Source organism: Hyposmocoma kahamanoa, unplaced genomic scaffold, assembly GCF_003589595.1.
Source record: "Hyposmocoma kahamanoa isolate Upper Pololo Valley unplaced genomic scaffold, ASM358959v1 95, whole genome shotgun sequence".
Classification (NCBI taxonomy): domain Eukaryota; kingdom Metazoa; phylum Arthropoda; class Insecta; order Lepidoptera; family Cosmopterigidae; genus Hyposmocoma; species Hyposmocoma kahamanoa.
The window spans coordinates 11985203-12004898 of NW_020654972.1; the positions used below are offsets into that span (position 1 = coordinate 11985203).

A 19696-nucleotide genomic window follows, 5' to 3' on the forward strand; every position below is an offset into this window, starting at 1 on the left:
AGTCCGCGCGCCCAGCGGCGTCGCTAGCGCCGGCCCGTCCGCCATGGCCGCCGCCGCCGGCCAGCCGCCGCCCGCCGACTAGCGGGCAGGTGAGACCGCACCGCGGGCGGGGCGCGTCGCGCCGGTCGATACGCGCCGCCGCGCCCGCCGGCCGCGCTCAGCTCGCCGCACCCAGCGCTCGTCTCCGGCCCGCTCCGGGTCGAGGCGCCGCTGCGCGCGTAGGGCCCGCGGGCCGCGCTCGCCATCCGCGGTCCCGGGCGTTCGCCGGATAGTGATTACTCGAAATGTGCGCTTGTGAAATTTATCCTGAGACGGCCTCTCCCGCTGCGCTGAAATCCTTTTCTTCACCGACTGAAGAATTCAGCCTCTAGAGCTCGACGTTGACGGCGCTGTCGATCGACAATGTTATACGCCGCATAGGGTAGTTAACGGCCCGTTTTGGCTCTGAGACTTTATGTTAAATGTTTGTCCCCTACACCAAAATAAACCAAAGTTTTTAAGTGTGAAGATAGATTTGACCTTCATAGTTTGAACAAATAAGATTTTTAATATCAAATAGTGAACGTCCGGTAGATTTTTAGGTCCGCTAACATTGCGACAACGCGTAGTGTGGGAAGCGCTCTTTATAACGTCCCTGTTACCCATCTTCACCGTAAAGTTCTCACGGCACATCCATGCGTGTATACCTACTATCGCGTAGTATTCACGGTCCGTGTTTACAGGAAATGAAATAAAGCTGCCGTGTCGCCTCGAAGCGGACACAGCGCCGGCCAAACAAAGAAAAGATATCTTGTTATGCTAATGCAGTAGGTGCGAATGAGGCTACCGCCGCCTCACCGGGAGAGAAATAGGTTAACCGAATTGAACGCCCGCTTCCGTGCACTCGCATCGCGGCGCGCGTACTTGTCGCGCACCGCGCACCGCGCCGTGCGGCGGTCGCGGTCGCGACACGCGCCTCCGCCTGCGCCGTCTTCATTCACTTTGGGGCCTTGCCATGGCTCCACCAAACATTTGAAGCAGCACGCTTTTAACAAACTCGTTGTTACGATGTGAATTCTCGGACACACATTGATCATAGATAGTGTCGCCATGCACCAATGTTGTGAGCAGTTTCATTGTCCTAAGCGATGCGCGACCTGGCCGTCCACTGAACAACACAGCGACCCATCAGACCGTTTGAGCGTGTTCCTATTACTAGAAGTTTTCATGACTTGAATAGGGCTGACGCCCTATGTTACTGTTTTCTATCGGATTGTCTCAAAATAGTGGTAGAGTTATTACTTAAACATCGTTGGCGGGAACTATTAACAGGAACTTACATTTATAATTACCTTATCTTAAACTTGGGAAAGGAGTTATTATTTTATTGTTATTAGCTCTTCGTATACACAGTCAACACCAAAAACAGATGAACAACTATTTTAGTTATACGTATCAACTGAAAAATACCATTCAGAATATGTGTATTCTTGGTCAACCCTAAATATGCCAAAATATCATACATTAGTCTTCGCGTGATGCAATGCCACGACGACGGTGGAAATATTTAATTTGAAAAAGTTTCAATTTCAATTGGATAGGACTCTGACCCGCAGTGTAACACCTGGGTTCTATCCGACACAACTGACCTTTGTTCTCAAAAATTTGTAAGAAAATCCAAATTAAGTGATAAGTGCGTTCTATGGTGGATTTAAGTTTCACTAACAACAATAAGACACAGAGTGACCTGTAATACATGCCTGCTCGAGCATTTTACAAGATACCCGATAATACACTATACGTGCCGCTTGCCGTATACGTACCTACTCACCGTTATGAAAATATTTATATACGAAAACGTTTGACGTGTTTATTAGTTTGGAGGCCGGTCGAATCGGGCTTTTGGGTTCTGACAACAACTAAACAACTAACATATCTCCTACTGTTGTCTAATTAGTGCAAAATCATTAAAATCAATCAAAATCAAAAGAGGACGCATAGCAAAACTAAATAGCAGATTACAAATGCAGAGAATGTTTACTGTTTTGTCGGATTTCGAATACACCATAACATTTAGTTTTTATTTGAATTACGTCTATTTGCCAAGTTTTTTTGAAATTGGTTAACGGAAAGTGGGTGAAATCCGATAAACCAAATTCATCCCCTAATATGCCACCCTTAGGTGGAAGATTTTCTTCAAATTGGAATGAGACCACAGTCACTGCTGAGGCACTCCCTTTCCAATAAAAAAGAATCAACCAACTTGGTTCACAAATGTCGGAGTAGTTGCGCACACACAACAACAAAATACAGTTGAATGAGAATCTCCTCCTCTTTTTAAAGCCGGTTAAAAAAAACCTCGTTTAGGAAACCCCAAAATCACTTTGTTAGGCTACTGGTGTAATGGATTTCTCATAGGTATGCGAAATGTAGTTTCAGTCTCGTAACCGCGTAACATTATAAATATATATTAATGTGTGTGTGTTAAAGCTGTTATGATTCCTCTTTCAAACACCTTAAACTTATTTACAAAGATGGAACTTGGAACATATATCATCAACTGTCCATTCTCGTACAAAAAATGACGTCTAAATCGGAAGAATATCTAAAACTATACATTGAACTCTTATGAATATTATAGTTACACATTAGAAGGCGTAGAAAATTGCACCGCATATGAAAATTTTAATGAATACCAACTGTATACATTCATTATAATCTTTGCTGTCAAAAGCAGTAAGTTGACTAAGTGAACATTTATTACATAATTGCTAAAAACATTAATTCACGCATTTGATAATTAAATACAACACTTGTATGTAGGCACCGGTTTAAATAAGATCCTGTATAAAATTTTTCAATTAAACTATTTGTAGTGAGATTAAAGATTTTGAAGTTAAGATTTACTCCCTTGTAATTTGCCCCAAATCTACCCGTTGTTATTCAAGATAATTCGGCTTTAATAAGATAACATTTATTGGCAGTTAAAATTTGCGTGGTTTAAGCAAGTAAGTAGTTTATGCAAGTGGTATAGCACTTCCTTTTTGCTGTGCGAACAAGAGCGCACAGATGCAGTGGTCGGCCGCAGCGCGGGCGCGGCGCTGAAGACGGCGCGGGCGGCGCGGCGGGCGCGGACGCCGCGGAGCGTCCTCAATGAGCCGCTAAAAATACCGCGCCCCCCTCCCCGCACCGCATGGCGCTACCGCGTGTACCGCCCGCTCGCCCGGTGACCCTCACCCACTACCCTCCAAACACTGTTTATTTGGATGTGGCGGGCGCTTCCGCGCTGCTACTCGCCGTGCAAGCGAGTATCGTCAGCGAACTTTGCATCATGCGATGCATCACATTCCACTTTTCGTCTTAATTAGACGTTCAACTACGACTCTCGTTTCGTCTTCCTTCATGGAGAGCCCTCTTAACTGTCAAACGATCTTCTCTCTTAACGATCAAAAACGCGCGAGTCGCGCGATGGGCATACTCAACTTATTCATTTGTTCAAGTTTGGAATTCTATCGAAAAATTGAAATGTATTCGAAATCAAATTCGCAACATTTAGCACGTCAATAGTACAAAATATCTTATCAAAGTCATTCACTACTAACATTTAATAATGTATTAAATAACTAAATTCAAAGATTTGCACATCATTAAAATATTAATTTAATAATGATATATTGGTATGAAATAAATCGCATAAGTACTCGTAATAAATCATCAATAGATACATTAAATGTCACAAAATAATGAGCACTTTTTTTAATGCATAAGGTCAAAATATTGGTCACCTTTATAGAATGGATTTTTAATATGGATTTTAAATTTTTTTATGTTTCTTTTGAATTCTAATTCGGGCAATTCGGATATAGTCGGTGGTAGTTCATTGTATAATTTTATCTTTAGACAGTAACCTTGCTTCGCAGTTCTTTTCAATCTCGTTTTTGGTACTATCAGTTTGTCTTTGTTTCTAGTATTGTGTGTATATCTCTGGTTCTTTTTATGTACTTCTTTTAAGGAATTAAAAATAAACAATGATATTACTTAGGAAATGAAACTATTTTTCCGAATTTAAATCGCGCCCTTTACAGGTCCCATTGTCACGGTTGACTGGACTGGACGGTTGAAACGTCGGTTTGTTTGAAAAAACAAATATACGCGATTTAAATCCGGCAAAATAATTTCATTTCCTATGTGTAACAATCGCAAAAATCTAAGAACTCGAAATGATATTATTATCATGACCCCCAATTTGACAAAAAAAATTTTTTGCTGATATTATTCTTTGGATACCACTGATTATTCTGATCGAACTTTTCTGTAGCACTAGAACGCGTTTTACATCGGCGCCGTTGCTCCAAATTGTCACAGCATAATTTATTATCGAATGAGTAATACACAGTCAACAACGTACTTTAATCGATTAATGGCTTTAATTTAAGAAATGCATAATTTTTATCCGCTATTTTATTACATGCATTATTAATATGAGTTTGATGACTCAAAGTGTTATCAATAGCATAGACTGAAACTTTTGTATTTGATTTAAAATCTAGCGTATGTTGTTTTCCCGAGCAATATTTCATAACAGTTTGTTTTGTCTTTATTGAGTAGTATACTGTTAGCAGTAAACCATTCGTCTAATAAGCTAACTACTCCACCAACTTTTTGTGCCATAACTTCCTCTTCCTTATCTTTTATCCCGACATGGGTGTCATTAGCAAATAAATTTACAAAGCTCCACTTAGGCAAACTGTTTGGCAAGTCATTTATATATATTAGGAATAATATAGGGCCCAATACAGATCCCTGTGGTACCCCGATGTCAGACTTTCCTAATACAGAAACAGATTCTTCAATTTGTACCAATTGATTCCTATCCTTCAAAAAGCTATTTAATAGTTTTAATGCAGCAGGATCCAGACCGTAATATTCAAGCTTACACATAGGGATATTATGATGTATACAATCAAAGGCCTTTGAAAAATCGCAAGATATACTCATGCATTTCTGTGAACCATCCAAAGCCTGTAAAGTCAACCACATTGGATATAGCATCTGTAGTTGACCTCCCCTTCCTAAATCCATATTCCACTGTATTATAACTACTTTAAAATAGCTAGCAAGTCTATTTTTTATTACACACTCCAAAATTTTTGATGTACATGCCAGCACATGAAGCTACACATTGACGTATCTTGTTCCGTTGCACTGGAGGCGATTTTCGAACAAAAATGTGTAGTCTGGTGTGCCGTTGTCCGTATTTGGAAGAACACAAATTGGTCTGTATTTGTTCATGTCATCTTTAGATCCATTTTCAAAAAGAGGAATTACGCATCCTTTTTTTTAGTACTTCTGGAAATACTCCTTGGCTTAAAAAAGAATTTATTACATGAAGCAAAAGTTGCTGCAAGTAACTGTCTTCCAGGATCAAACGTTTTAGCGTTTCAGTATCCATATCATAAACATCTGTAGTTGGTCTCCTTATATTTCTTTAATCACTTTAATGAGTTCTTTATTTTCAATGGCCGTGAATGTCAAGGTAGATACTGGTTTTTCTGCGTGTTATTTAGATTTAGATATGTCAACATCTCCGTGAGCCGAAATCAGTTTAGGTATTGTTAAAAAATAATTGTTAAATACATTAGCTATCTCTGTAGCCTCAGTAAAAATGGTTCCTTCGTTATTTTTCACATATTTGATGTTTCTTTTATTTTTTACCCTTGTCTTAGTCGGCTCATTAATGACTGCCCACAAACCTGTAACGTTGTTATTTGCCCTTTTCATCTGTAACTTCTTTGCTGTGAACATCACTTTTTTTAATACCCTTTTGCATTTTTTAATTTCCTATTTCCGTTCGTTAGTCGGTTCTAAGTCTTGTAACATTTCCATGTCTTCTAACTTTGCTTGTGATTCAATTCTAACAGTATGCCATTTTTTGTTCACTTTTGTTTGCATGAACTTTTCTAATAGGAAACGCCCTATCGTAGTAATGCATAATCGCTTCCATTCAAATGATCATTTTTACATTTGAATCAATAGTATTTTCAATTTCGAATGTTAACAGTCAATTTTTATTTAATAGGTGATGAAAGTAATTAAAGTTATTTTTCGTTTTACATCTAAGAGTTTTACATGATTCTAAATTAACTGTCTGTCTGTTTGGTTTAGTGGTGCTAAAAAATATTTGAATAAAATGACATTGTGATCTGAGCTTACATTTCATAACATTTGCTTCACAATATTATATTTCAAATTTAATAACAAAATTGTCAATACACGTTGAGCTTGAACCTTCAGTTCGAGTAGGTGTATCTAGTAAGCAGTGACAATTGCAATTCCATAGCTCATTCTTGAACTTTTTAACTCCATTTTTATTATATTTATTTTTTTCCAATACATTCAAAAGTGAGTCAATCTTGACGCCGGCTGCGGTACTTGATCATACTCCGCCCGTCGTCACTTGAAAGGGACGTTCCCTTTGTGGGGCTATGAAGTGTAAAAGGAGTTTCTCTCCTTCAGCAAGTTTTTCGGAAGACTCAGGTTCCAGCTGCTACTGATTTTCCAAATCGTTTACTTACGCACACTATTCTATTTATTTCTTTACGACGATAACTTATCAGATTCCTTTAAGTGTTTATAGGTTATTATCTACCGTCGTGTTATGGGTAATACCTATGTAGTAAAATTAACGTACTTTATTCACGTCTTACTGTCAGTGGAACCCTGAAGAGGAGAGGTCTCGTTTCAGATAAATTACTAAAGTGTGATCCGACGGCTTAGAGGGACCGAAACGAGCATCATTTTCAGCTGATAGCAAGAGCTCGAGCGAAGAGCAATGAGAGACGAGCGCTGGGAGAGTGTATTCGCTTGTGTTGCACGTCCGTTCAAAACGAATGACCTGAAAAACATGTTATTTTTTATGTTTAATTAATTGTTCTCAATTTTCTCTCCGTTTTGCGTTAAACATGTTTGCCTTATTCATAATGATGTAATGGAAAAAAAAATTGAAAACTGTATTTTTCGTCAATGTCGAGTGAGCCAACGTAACAGTTGCTAACAAACTTTACAACGACCATCGCGGCTGTGGTCAAATTCATTAACAGCTTGACAAATGCCCCAGCGCCCATTTACATGATGATGTAACGCAACTAGCAGCGTACGTTGATGTCTTCTGTGCGTACTGTACGATAATCAAATCGGACACGTTTGTGTACAGTGCTGGCTATGAAATTCGGTCTCCCGTCAGTGCCAAGCGGTCCACTCGACGAGGGCTATAGAATATTCAATTACAATAGGCGGGTCACTTAAATTTGGCAAACGTTTTTGTTATTAGATTAATAAAGCGTTTATTTGAATATATAATGATGAAGATTGACGATTTATCAAACAAAGTTTCGCAGTCTTCGGTGTTAGATAAACAACTAAGAAAGTGCATTCATTTAACGGTCTGCATCACGAGCATCTGCGAAGTTACCACTACTCTGAGAAATGGAATAGCGTATTTGATGTTGTACGTCGATGCGTTGCAGATGTGCAGCCTGGCTGCGCTGGCGCGCGGCTGCCGGCCCGCCGCCAAGCCGTGCTGCCTCTGCTGGTGCTGCTGCTGCTCTTGCTCCTGGTCAGTATATGCATATAACATATTTACCGCTTATACATATATGCGTACAAATATACCTACTTAAATGTAAGTAAAAGTAACTACCACTTACTGGCTGCTCAATCAAAAAAATTTACTATCATTAGCTAACTAAAAGCTCGCATAATTTTTTCATATGACAGGTGGCGCAAAAGTAATGTCATAATGCGAATTGGGTACCACTTTGTTAGAAATGAAAAAAAATTGCTCAGTTTTCACGAAAAGTTTATTTGAATATGTAAAATTGATGACATTATGTTGAAAAAATTATATCGGGCAAATGACCGCCTCCCGAGTTGACAATGCACATTTATTACACTTTGTGCATGAAGAGGATGATTTCGTATCACAAATCATAATGAGCGACGTAGCTCATTTCCACTTAGAGGTTTTGTTAATAAACAAAATTTGCGTTTTTTGGGACACAATGAACCCACACGAAATGCAAAAAGAGCCATTGCATCCCCTCAAAGTGACTGTTTGGTGTGGCATTTGCAGTGAAAAAGTGATTGGCCCTTATTTTTTTGAGGACGCCGATAACCGCAACTAGTGAGCGTTACAGGCAGATGTTAAACGACTTTTTTTTCCACAAATTGCTGAATTGTTGGTTCTACCAGGACGTTTCCCGTTATGGGGGTTTTAACTGGCCGTCCAGATCTAACAGCGCCAGACTGCTTCCTTAGAGGCTTTGTGAAATCTCGCGCTTACCATAACAAAACTCAAACCTCGCAAGTCTTGAAAGCTACCTTTAACGAAGAAATCACCAATTTGGAGCTAGACGTTTTGCGACCAACAATTCAAAACGCCGTAAAAAGAGCACAAATGTGCATCAACTCGAGAGGTGGTCATTTGACTGATAATTTTTTTTCAATTTAATGTCATTTCGTGCAAATAGAGCAAATTTTTTTCATTCCTAGCGAAATTATAGACAATTCACGTTATGACATTACTTTTGCTGACGACAAGACAAGACTTCTAATGCATATTTATGCTTCCTTGGATAGAACTTATAAAAATACTTTTTTTCTTTAATTAATATCAAGTAGGTTATGTTATGAGTAATAAGGCGAGGTTTATTTTGTTGCAGGGCTAAGTGGTAAGTAGCCGGCTGTCAGCCTGCGCTTGCGCCTGCCTCTCGCGTCCCGCATGCTGCATGACTCTCCTGGCTTCCTCTGTGCCTTTGCCCGCCGTGGTACTGAAACTGCGCCGCCACTTATCTTCGATGGGATTCGTTTGCTCGGTCAATTTTAAAATACTACCTATTGCGAGCAATGACAAGTAATATAAACCAATATGCGAGAACAAGCACTTAACACACCTGTGTATTGCAAATTCTGAATAGTTCATGGTGCTAACACCGTTGAAATACTATTTTTTATGTCATGGCGCATACTGATGCGTCATTAACATGTTAATTGTGTTGTTCTGTGGCAGCCTGGCGGCGCGCGGTTCGGACGGTGAGCCCGGCAAAAAGCCGCGCGGCGCCGGCGCCGGCCCGCACGACCTCTGCGACGGAGATGCGCCGTGCGTACCTACTCATATTAACAGTATCAATCCACATGTTCGCCACTTGAAAATCTCAGTGTCATCTCTGTCTTCCTCTGTTTCTATGTATCTCTAGATAGACAACATGAAGCAGACAGAGAGATCTCGCTGTGTACTCCCTGTTGTCAATTTAATTTATAATGTATAAATGTATTTTTCCCCAATTAAAAAACTAAACTTATGTCCATTTAATCCTTTCATGGATAGTAACTGCGTTTACCGTATAATTAAATATCAGAATATGATAGTACGAGGTACCCTGTTTCGTTACATGGATGTCAAAAATCGAGTATTTACCATCTTGTAAGTGTCGTTCTATTGCAAAGATATTTTTATTCTGTGACTAAATTACATTTGAAAATGTCCACCGCAACGACTGGGTTTACAGCTCTGAAGTTGTGTCTGTGTTTAGTGTGGTTTGATGTGTTGCAGGCCATCGCTGGAGGAGATCCGCAGCTGGGGGCAGTCGTTCGACAGGCTCATGCGCAACGCAGGTGTGTTTACTGCTTTTGCACATCCACTTTAACTGTCTTGTCTGTGCGTTTTTAGTTTAATTTTAGTGTGGTACGTGCGGCGCACTATAAGTTTCCGGAATGAATAAGAAAAAAAATGCTATTAATGGTCAAAAATGAATTTATTGTTTTCAAAATATTCTCCGTTAGCGTTAATGCACTTTTTCATACGAATGAACCAATTTTGAAAACATTTATGCCACTCCCCCGTGACAATCTCTGAAACATATTTTTCATACTCTTCGACAGCCTCTTCAGATGATGAAAATCGTTGACCGCGTAACTTTGGTTCTTAATTTTTGGAAATAAATAAAAGTCACAAGGTGCCAGGTCGGGACTGTACGCGGGATGGCTCATAAGGTCAACGTTGTTAACCTTCAAAAATTGATTTGTCTGTCTGGCCGTGTGAGAACTGGCATTATCGTGGTGCAAGACGATATGGCGTTTACGGTTATTTTTACGGAGTTTGTCAATAACTTCCGGCAAACAAATGGTCGTGTACCAATCACTATTCACGGTACAACTATTTTCCAAAGCAACAGTAGCCACGTGTCCAGTTTTATTAAAAAAAGAAGCAATCATCCGCTTAGAGGCTCTTTGCACGCGCGCCACTTTGGTTGGTTTCGGCTCATCTCGAAAGACCCATACGCTCGGTTGCTGCTTTGTTTTGGGATCGTAACTATAAATCAATGTTTCGTCACCTATTACTATGTCCTATACCCAATTTGTAAGCATGGCATTGCATCAAGTGACGCGATCCGTTTTTTGAGCCTCAGTTAAATTGCGTGGGGTCCACCGTGAGCACAGCTTTTTCACACCCAAATGTTCGTGTAGTATTGATTGTATTTGACTTATGCCTATGCCGAAAGATGCCCAAATCTCATGGTATATCACATGCCTGTCTGTTTTGATCATACGGCGCACAGCATCGATGATTTTGTTGTTCACGGCAGTGGACGGGCGACCATCACGACATTCGTCACTGAAATTCACACAACAGCGTTTGAATTCTGCAAACCAGCCATAAATAATCGTCTTGCATGGTACTTCATCGCCAAAAGCAGTTTGAAGCCGAGCAAAGCTCCGCTGAGCTGTAAAATTACACTTAAAGTCGTAGAAAATCATACTACGAAAATTTTCACGAGTTAAATCCATGGTGAGTACAGACAACTAATTTCTAAAATGACGCCACAATGTAAAAACAAGTGACGATCAGATGAAACAAACTGTATTCTACAGCCAAAGAGTTCAAAATTTTCAAATGTTGTGATTACTTTTTAAATATTGTTTAAGTAAGTGGCTAGTTCCGGAAACTTATAGTGCACCCTGCGTATAATGCGTGATTCTTAAATCATAATATCTTCCCTGACTTGATATATAAGCCGCCATGTGGAAGGAAGTTCAGGCGAATTAAAATATACGTTGGTATTATTTATTAATACATATCTACTTAAACAAGTACCTATATATATATATGTTGTTGCACGTCAACGACCTATGCTACTGATACCCGGTGTCTTTAGGTACGGAGACTGCAGCACAATGGCGAAGAGTTATGTGTTGATGTCCATACCAGCGAAGAGATCCGACGTAAACTACAGACAGTGGTCACTCGGTCACAGAGGCTGAAAACTGTTTCCGATTGGGTTTTGAACTGTGATTTCTAGGATGGCTCTTTCCGATACCACTAACGACTACTAATTATAGACTACGACTAATTGAAAAATGGCGTTGAAGCTTTTGTTGATGTTGTGTCTCGATCTCCGCAGAAAAGTGGCTTAGTTATCAATACATTTCGGAGTTTAATTCGATATTCACCGTCCCTGTTTCGGTCTATTAGAAAATCCGGAACACTCCATCCTTTTCATCATGCCAAGCGCTCGTCTTATTATACATAATATACTTAGGTACACACAAAATTATGATTTTGCTCAGAAAGTATTATTTATTTTATGTAGTATAGTTGATTTCTATTTTTAAATTTGAAGAAAAAAAATTGCATTGGCATGATAAAATTAATCAGCTTAGATAGAGCATAGCCTATAGATCCAAACATACTAGGTACTAACGGTGGACGAACGCGAATGATATGGTTTTGTATAAATAACGACAGGATAACAGGACTGTGGTATTTTACTTTCTGACTGATGTTGTCATTCCAGCCGGGAGGAAGGTATTCCGCGACTTCCTGCGCGGGGAGTACTCCGAAGAGAACATTATGTTCTGGCTGGCGTGTGAGGAGCTGAAGCGCGAGACCGACCCCGATGCCGTCGAGGAAAAGGCGCGCTTTATCTATGAGGACTACATCTCCATACTCTCGCCCAAAGAGGTGCCACTTTATTGCTCTAACTTAGTGTTAAAGTCATTCAAGTGTATACTTACCTGTAAACCTAAGTATCCTTCGCGGTTGCAGGTGTCCCTGGACTCACGCGTACGTGAAGTGGTGAACCGCAACATGGTGGAGCCGACGCCCCACACCTTCGACGAGGCGCAGTTGCAGATCTACACGTTGATGCACCGCGACTCGTATCCGCGCTTCGTCAACTCGCCGCTGTACAAGACGCTGGCGCGCCTCACCAACGGCTCGCCGAGTGGCGTGCCCGCGCCGGCCCCGGCTGCGCCGTCCGCCCAGAACGCGCAGTCTCCGCCCACCACCGCTGCCACCCCTACTCCCATCAGCGCCAGTGCGGATAAGGCCGCAGAACCCAACTGAGAGCCGGCACGAGTCTGCACCTTCGTCAGTGACCCCAGTGTTCCGCATCGAGCGGTGCCGAGTGAGCGCCAAATGGACGCGACATTTGAATATTAACAATAGAACCGACGGTGAGCCGACGCGGCGAGGGGTGCGGCCGGGGGGCCTTCGCCGCCCGCGGCCCTACCGCGCCCCCCGCCGCTCGCCGCCCGGCACTTACTTTCGTGTACATAGGTGTATGTTAATTAAACGGGTACTAATTCTGTACATAGTTAGGCTAAGCGTAAGCGTAGAGCGGTGCGGCGGCTCCATTGGTCCACTTCCGCTGGGCCGGGCCCACCGGCGGCGGCGGCGGCGACCGCACCCGTCAGCCGCCGACGCCCGCCCGACGACACCTCTAGTCATAGTCATAAGTCGCGGTCTCAAACGAGTGTCCAGTGAACCCGAACCATTGCTGAGCATCGGTTTGAAACACCCCCATCGCACATCGGTTTAGTGTTTTGTTGGTTGCGGACTATCTATCACTTGAGTTGTTCATGTTAATCTAGTCCCCGCGTCGCGCGGGACGAGCGCACTCGTACTTGCGTGGTGGTGGTCACTTTGCACTTTCTGGGAAATACCTCGAGAGTGAACCTAAAGTTCTCAAACTATTCCAAAAAGAATAAGAAGCGATTCAAGCGCATGCACATATTACGATGTAGTAAGTATTGGGTACAATAAAATGTACACTACTTCTGTGGACACCGGCGCTGCGCTGTGAGGGCGCGGCGCGGTCGGCGCTCGCCCCTTTTATGCTGACCGCACTCGCTTCCGAGCACCAGCGCTTTCTTATTGCATACTTACATCTTAACACTAGCCGTAATAATAAGTAGAAATTGACAAAGCCACCTGTGCGGTCGCCGTTCCGCGTGCCCGCGACCCCTGCACAAAGTCTAGTCTTACTGCGTATCTGTCTGTAGTTAGAAGCAATACGGTGGACCAATTAAGTTTGCCAGGAGTCAACGAATAAATTTGTTCATGTACGCTTGTGTTTCACTTAACACCACCGATCCCCGTTTGCGTCTGAAATGAAACATTTTTAAGTTTTACTTACGTACCTGCAGGTTTACTAACCTGCGTGTTTGTTGCAATCTCTATTAAAAGGGAAAACGGCGTGTATGCAAGCGTACAGGATACCCTGGCTACGCAACACGGAAGAAAAGTACTGTAAATTTTGTAGATAGGATATTTTGCTTCATGGATACATTATGTTTAAAAGTAAGTTATACTGCATTCAAAGACTTTTAAAAGTTGCTTCCCTCATCTGGTAATCGAACCGACGAATCGAAGATTGAGTATTCAGCTTTTGCACTAGTAAATGACGGCAAATTTTGGTAGTTGAATTTAGAAAATCGTGTAAAAAAAATAAATGAAAAATACTTAATAACGGCGTGCCTGATTTTAAAAACGGTAAGGAACAGATGATAATGTGAATTCAAATTCATTTTGTTGTAGTGTGAATGTTAAAACTTATACTCAAGTGCCCTAGTGCAAGAGACGTAGTTCGGTTACCGGTTTCGGATAACATAGATATATGAAATTTCATTTAATATGGTCATGTTGCGTAGACGCCGCCTGCGCAGTCGTTGTCGACAAAAAGTGTAACGTATGTCATAGAATGTGGTGCATTGCGCGACCTGCCGGATTCCAGGCGAGCCGCGCCTCGTCTCGTCCACTGCAATATTACAGTTAAACACCCAATGCCAGCATAACTTTGAGTTATACAATATTAGTACCTAGACACGCAGGTACTTAGCACTCACACTAACAACGAACGGTCAGCGAAGAACGCACGCACGGCTAAGACATAGAATGAGAAGAATGGTATCTATTAGGATATTTTATATTGTTGTAGGTTTGTCAGGCTACTTTTAAGAAATTTTGTCGATACCAGCTAAAATCGGCTGGTATCGTATTGTAATGTATGCACTGCATGAGAGGCATGCAAGTATGAACACGATTTCCTTGTGCCCCGGCGAGCATTTTAAAACGAGTGCACCGCGCACCGCGCGGCGGCGGCGGCGGCGGCGGCGGCGCAGCGCGGCGTGGCGCAACCGCCTTCCGGCCGCGGTTGCGAAACCCTCGCCTGATGGCCCTACTGACCCACCGGCGACACTTTGATTTGGTATAATTATGTAGGACTAAGTAAAAAATAAAGCTAAACCAAATTTTAACTTTGAGGGTGTTTATTACTTCAGACAAACCAGTCATGCACAGTGGTCTGTTAATTTATTGATATCAATATAATTTATTATATTTCAATGATGAAAACGAAACAAAAGAAATAAACTTAAACAATTTTTCTTTGGACCTTTGGACTCGCGGCGTGGAAGAACTCAACGGCGCTGTGAGTTGGCGGCATTATCGCATTATCCCGTATGCCTAATAATGAATGAACGAAATGAAATCAATGAAATATTCTTTGTTGCACATGAAATTACAATTAAAATACAATACAATAGCTTCAGTACAATAGTAGTAGTAACTTAATGTGATACAGGCGGCCTTATTGCCATGTACCAATTTCTTCCAGGCAACCTTAGGATAGACATTTCGGATGTGCAAAAAGAGGTGCAACCGAAGAATATCATCATAAGTACACTACATAATAATGTTGTGTTTAAGTATTTCTTGCCGTCTATTCTTTTAAACATTCAAATAAACATCGGAGCGGAAGTTCTTTTTAAGAAAAAATAAAAGACACTTGAAAAGTAGCGGTTCTCAGAATATAATTATCAAACGAATACGTACATTTATTTATTCACAATAATTTGGCACTAAACATAATAAATATAATTGCTAGTTTTCAAGAGGAGTGGCCCACACCAAAATATATCCATTTTCACTTGTTACACAGCTGTATCCAAAAGTGCTACGTTTTATTATGTATCCAACCGCCTAGACAAGGCTTTGCGCGCAAGATACTTCTCAGTTTTTTCGCCTGCCGAGTGAATTAGATGTCTTTGAAATGGGCCGCTATTCTAGTAAGCCATCGATACAAGCTAGAGTGGCCGTCCGCCACTCAATGTAAGTATCCGTGTCCGAAGCCGAGCAGCGGCGCGCCGCCATAGAGCCCGCGACCCAGCAGAGGCGGTGCCACGAAGCCGTGCCCGTACAGGCCGTGCCCGTAGAGACCGCCACCGTAGAGACCACCGCCGTGGAGACCGCCGCCATAAAGCCCGCCGCCGTAGAGCCCGCTACTGTGCAGGCCATGGTTGAAGAGGCCGAGGCCGTGCCCGTAGTACCCGCCGTAGCCGTGGCCCACTAACGGCGCGCCCAGCCCGTAGCCGAGGCCCAGAGCGTCGCGCTTCTCTTGCTTCTTCTCGGTGTCTGCGTACGCGCAACTCGTCAGCGCTACCAACGCCAACACCACCTACACACGGAGATTTTCAGTTATCGCTGCTCGGCCTCGCCGCAAGTAAATGCTCTGTGTTGCTCTTTCCGATCTTATAAAATTAATGAGAAGTTCGGAACAAACATGTGCTCGTGAACAATAGGTTCCAAGAACCGAGAAATAAAACTTCCGTAGTGGGTATCGAAGTAATAGCGATGAATCCTTTAGTACATTTCGTGAACTCCAAAACCATTTATTACCATTTTTATAATTTGTCATTTTAGAAATAATATCTTGTATTTAAAGACGAAAACCGATATAGCATTAGGCGGAAATAGCGGTACGCAAAGGTGATACTTACGATAGCCTTCATGTCTGGAGTGGACGGATAGGTTCGGGGCAACGGCGAGTCACTGTCGGCGGTGTGCGCCTGCCGCCTTTATAAGCGCCGCGTCGCCTAGGACCTAGTACTTGGGACAGTCGGAGGCTGTACCCGGTGCGGCGTGCCCTTTACTTCCCGCCCCTCGCTCCGTGCGCGCGCGCTTTTATCTACACACGCGTCTATTGTTTCTCGAGCCCGTTCAATGCTCAAGGATGTTCTCTGTGAGTAGCTGCTCAATTTTCTATCATTTGTCAATAAAATAAGTAAGTACATATATGTAAGTATATATATACATACAAGCGCAAGTAAATAATTACAAACACAAATAAATAGCACCTACCCAAAATGACCACAGGTACTTGTTGCTGAACACAATTACTAAAAGGAACAACAGCCTGACTTCCGTTTTCTACGTATGCGGCGCCATAACTTTAAGTGCACATGTCAAATATTCCCTAATGAACGCATTAGTAAAATCTGTTGACTGCATCTGCCTGACGCCGCCCGTCAAACTTCATCCATAGCATTTGTGAAAGAGATGGTCCAGTGTACCTCCTGCCACCTTACTCTATGTCTGCCGCCAAGCCGTAATGTGAGCATTACTGCGTTCCGGTTTTGAAAGGTAAGGTTGCTGTTGCTGGTGAAATTACAGGAACTTATGTCTCAGGGTGACGGGCGCAGTGGCAGCGCCCCTCAGATCTTTGTGATTTAATGCTCTGAGTGGCACTGCAACTGTTATGGAGCCGAACAGGCGTACGCCCGGCCCACAATTTGTTCGTCCCGTCAATTGGTACAAAAAAAACACTAATTGTGACATCCGTAAAGCTGAGTTAATTATTATCACGCTTTGACCCGTAACTACCAAACCCAAGTATCAAATATTTGTAATATTCATATTAATGACCGGAAGTATCACAATTATGTATATTCTCTCAAGTCCCAGCTGAAAATCAGCGTTGAGGAGATCCTCAGCGCACCGCTGAGCCTGAGCAGATGCCCAGCGTAAAGCTGAACTGGCCGTCTTTTCAGCTATTATTGTGTATTTTACTTTATATTAATTTAATTGTTTCTTCTGCTTTTATTCAACGTGTTAAGTAATACTATTTGATATGTTTGAACTACTATTGTAAATTGCCAAATAAATGTTTTTTTCCTTTTTTATTCGTATCAAGTTTACTGTTCGCCACGTAATTATATGATAATCCTATTGTGAATGAAATGTTCAAGTTTCATTCGAAGATGCACACTCGCTCGTGTGCACGCAAGTGGCGTGTCCGTGACTTGCGACGCGGACTAGTCTCTTGCCTAAACCAAACACGACAGCTGGATACCTAGACCTCGACAGCTTCTATGCAGACGGGCACAGATTTCGACTTGCGAGTCCGTGTACCTATTCCAACCTCCGAATACTACGGAAAGCACATATTCACAAATATTTACTAAACAATAACTTTATACTTAAACTTTAGCTTATTTACTTACACGTAATTGGTACACTTCGCTACTCTATAAACACTTGAATTGCAGAAGCGTGACTGTGATGGCGTAAATCTCCATAACCAAACGACAATGTTCCACGAAAATGCAAAATCTAGGTAGGTAATCTAGGTAGGTTCGTTGTGGTGAAATGTAAAGTGTAAAATCTTAGCAGCCACATGCAGTTGTCATCAGAGCGGGCATAGGCAGGCGCAAAACGATCTAAGTGACCCAAATGTGATCTAATCACACACATACGAAAGTTGTCCCTATCACAGCTATTACGTCGCGCACGTGCGGCCTCGATACGCCTCGCCATCGCCAGCGCCGCTGCGCCCACCGAAGTGACTATAATATAAAGCGTAGCAAGCCTGTCCATGAATATAACACAACATGTATTAATTATTCATAATTATTTATTACATATCTCTAACTTAAGAAATAAATAATAACATAGTTTATTTACATGCAAGTAGTCGGTAACTTGAGACTATAGTCTCTTGAATACTTGCTTTCGTTTTATCACAAGGCGTCGAGGAAAGCCACGCGCGCGTCCTCGCGACTCGCTACCGGAAGTGGTCGAGCGGACGGTCAATGGGGGGCTGCAGCCCCAGCGGAATGTGGTTATGGAAACGCTGATCGCTCTCCTCCGCACTGCGGCCTTGCAACTCTTGCTCCTCGAACGAAGCCGCCGGATGCTGCTGGTGCTGCTCGATGTGTTGTGTATACTGCTGCTCGTATGAATGTTGATCGTGTTGAGCGTGCTGTTGGTCGTGTGGAGCGAATTGCAGGTCGTTTCGAGGGAACGGTTCGTGTTGGGCGTACTGCTGAGAATACTGGTGGTCGTGCTGTTGTTGATACCGATGCTGAAGGAGTTGCTGGTCGTACTCGTTACCTGGCTGGCCGTATTCAGCGCTCGGTACAGGGGCACGCGCCGCCGCGGTGTACTCGTGGCCGAACTGGTGGTGATCAAAGTGCGATTGCTCTAGTTGCTGCTGCGTGTGCTGCTGCAACTGACCGTGATACCCCCCCAGCGCTTGGTTTTCGCCGTCGTGCTGTTCGTACACCTGCGTGCCCGCCTCCTGCGTGAAAAGCGAGTGCCCCGAACCCAGAGGCGCCCAACCGTCGTTCTCCAGCACATGCGCGGCCACCGGTAGCTGCCCGCCCGAGGGGGCGATGTGTGCATGCGACTCTGGCTGAGAGTTGTGTACTTGGATGGTCTGCGGTATTTCCGCTGGATGTGGAAAAGTCGGAGTCGGTGCTACTGCGAGTATCGGCGGCGCGACTTGCGGCTGCAAGTGTACCGCAGGTGGCTGCGGTAATAGCAGCGCCGGCGCCGGCGCCAATGGTCGGTAACTCGCCAGCGGGTACCGCGGGTACGTCGCGAAGTACGCAGTCTGTACGGCGTTGCCGGGCCTTATCACGTAGGAGTACTGTGGCGCTAAAGGCACCAGTGCGGGCGCGGGAGGCAGCAACGGCGCCACCGGTACTGGCGCCGTCGCGGCCGGCAGGAGCGGCGCCGCCGGTGCAGGGACTATCGGAGCGGGCGGCGGCGGCAAAGGATGCACCACTGGCTGAGCTACCGGCAGCACGGACAGCGCCGGCTGTGGTGTCACGTGATGGTGATGATGATGAAAGTGTTGCTCGGGGTGTGGTAGTAGCACCGTTTTCGTGCGGTGATGATGGTGCTGGTGAGGAGAGTGAAGAGGGTGCTTCTGGGGGTGCCGAGGCAGTAGTGGATGCGCAAGCGGCACCTTGACGGCCGCCACGGTGGCGGTTGGCGGGTACGTCACCACCAGTGGTTTGAGCACCGAATGCGTCACCACCGGGATGTCGTGCCCGAGCTTGTAAGACGGCAAGCCGCCCAGAGCGCCGCGTTTATTGTGCCGCACTGCCCACTGCCCTCGCAGCGCCCGCGCGCCCCTGCCTTCCGCCGCAGGGCAGCACAACGCCAGCGCGACCTGCAATGCAGTCTTGCCATCAACTTTCCGTTTTGCTTATCTGTTTGTTTTGTGCTCACAGCCACACCCTTCGGAGGATACTCACGAGTAAGAGCCCCATGGTGGCCACGGTGCACATCCTGCACGACGACGGACGCGGGAGC

At 43.7% G+C, this 19696-nt stretch overlaps 3 protein-coding genes across 5 annotated transcripts; 1 reads left to right on the top strand and 2 right to left on the bottom strand.

Annotated features, from left to right (window-relative positions):
* Positions 1–13: 13 nt before the first annotated feature.
* Positions 14–13383, top strand: LOC113238277 (regulator of G-protein signaling 20). Of its 3 annotated transcripts, XM_026475100.1 has the most exons (7): positions 30–89; positions 7506–7594; positions 8700–8708; positions 9047–9136; positions 9590–9651; positions 11832–11998; positions 12083–13383. In XM_026475100.1, the coding sequence occupies exons 2-7, from the start codon at positions 7506–7508 to the stop codon at positions 12380–12382; spliced, it is 717 nt and encodes a 238-aa protein (XP_026330885.1). In that variant the 5' UTR covers positions 30–89; the 3' UTR covers positions 12383–13383. The 3 variants fall into 3 exon arrangements, with proteins under 3 accessions (XP_026330887.1, XP_026330886.1, XP_026330885.1); XM_026475102.1 differs by lacking the exon at positions 9047–9136 and having other exon boundaries at positions 14–89; XM_026475101.1 differs by lacking the exon at positions 8700–8708 and having other exon boundaries at positions 14–89.
* A 1724-nt stretch (positions 13384–15107) lies between these two features.
* Positions 15108–16243, bottom strand: LOC113238204 (acanthoscurrin-2-like). Its single transcript, XM_026474982.1, has 2 exons — positions 16096–16243; positions 15108–15773 (listed from the first exon to the last, which is right to left on the bottom strand). Exons 1-2 carry the CDS (start codon positions 16105–16107, stop codon positions 15423–15425), a joined length of 363 nt encoding a protein of 120 aa, XP_026330767.1. The 5' UTR covers positions 16108–16243; the 3' UTR covers positions 15108–15422.
* Positions 16244–18038: 1795 nt separating this feature from the next.
* On the bottom strand, positions 18039–19691 carry LOC113238203 (YLP motif-containing protein 1-like). Its single transcript, XM_026474981.1, has 2 exons — positions 19639–19691; positions 18039–19553 (listed from the first exon to the last, which is right to left on the bottom strand). Exons 1-2 carry the CDS (start codon positions 19669–19671, stop codon positions 18159–18161), a joined length of 1428 nt encoding a protein of 475 aa, XP_026330766.1. The 5' UTR covers positions 19672–19691; the 3' UTR covers positions 18039–18158.
* Between the last annotated feature and the right edge of the window lie 5 nt (positions 19692–19696).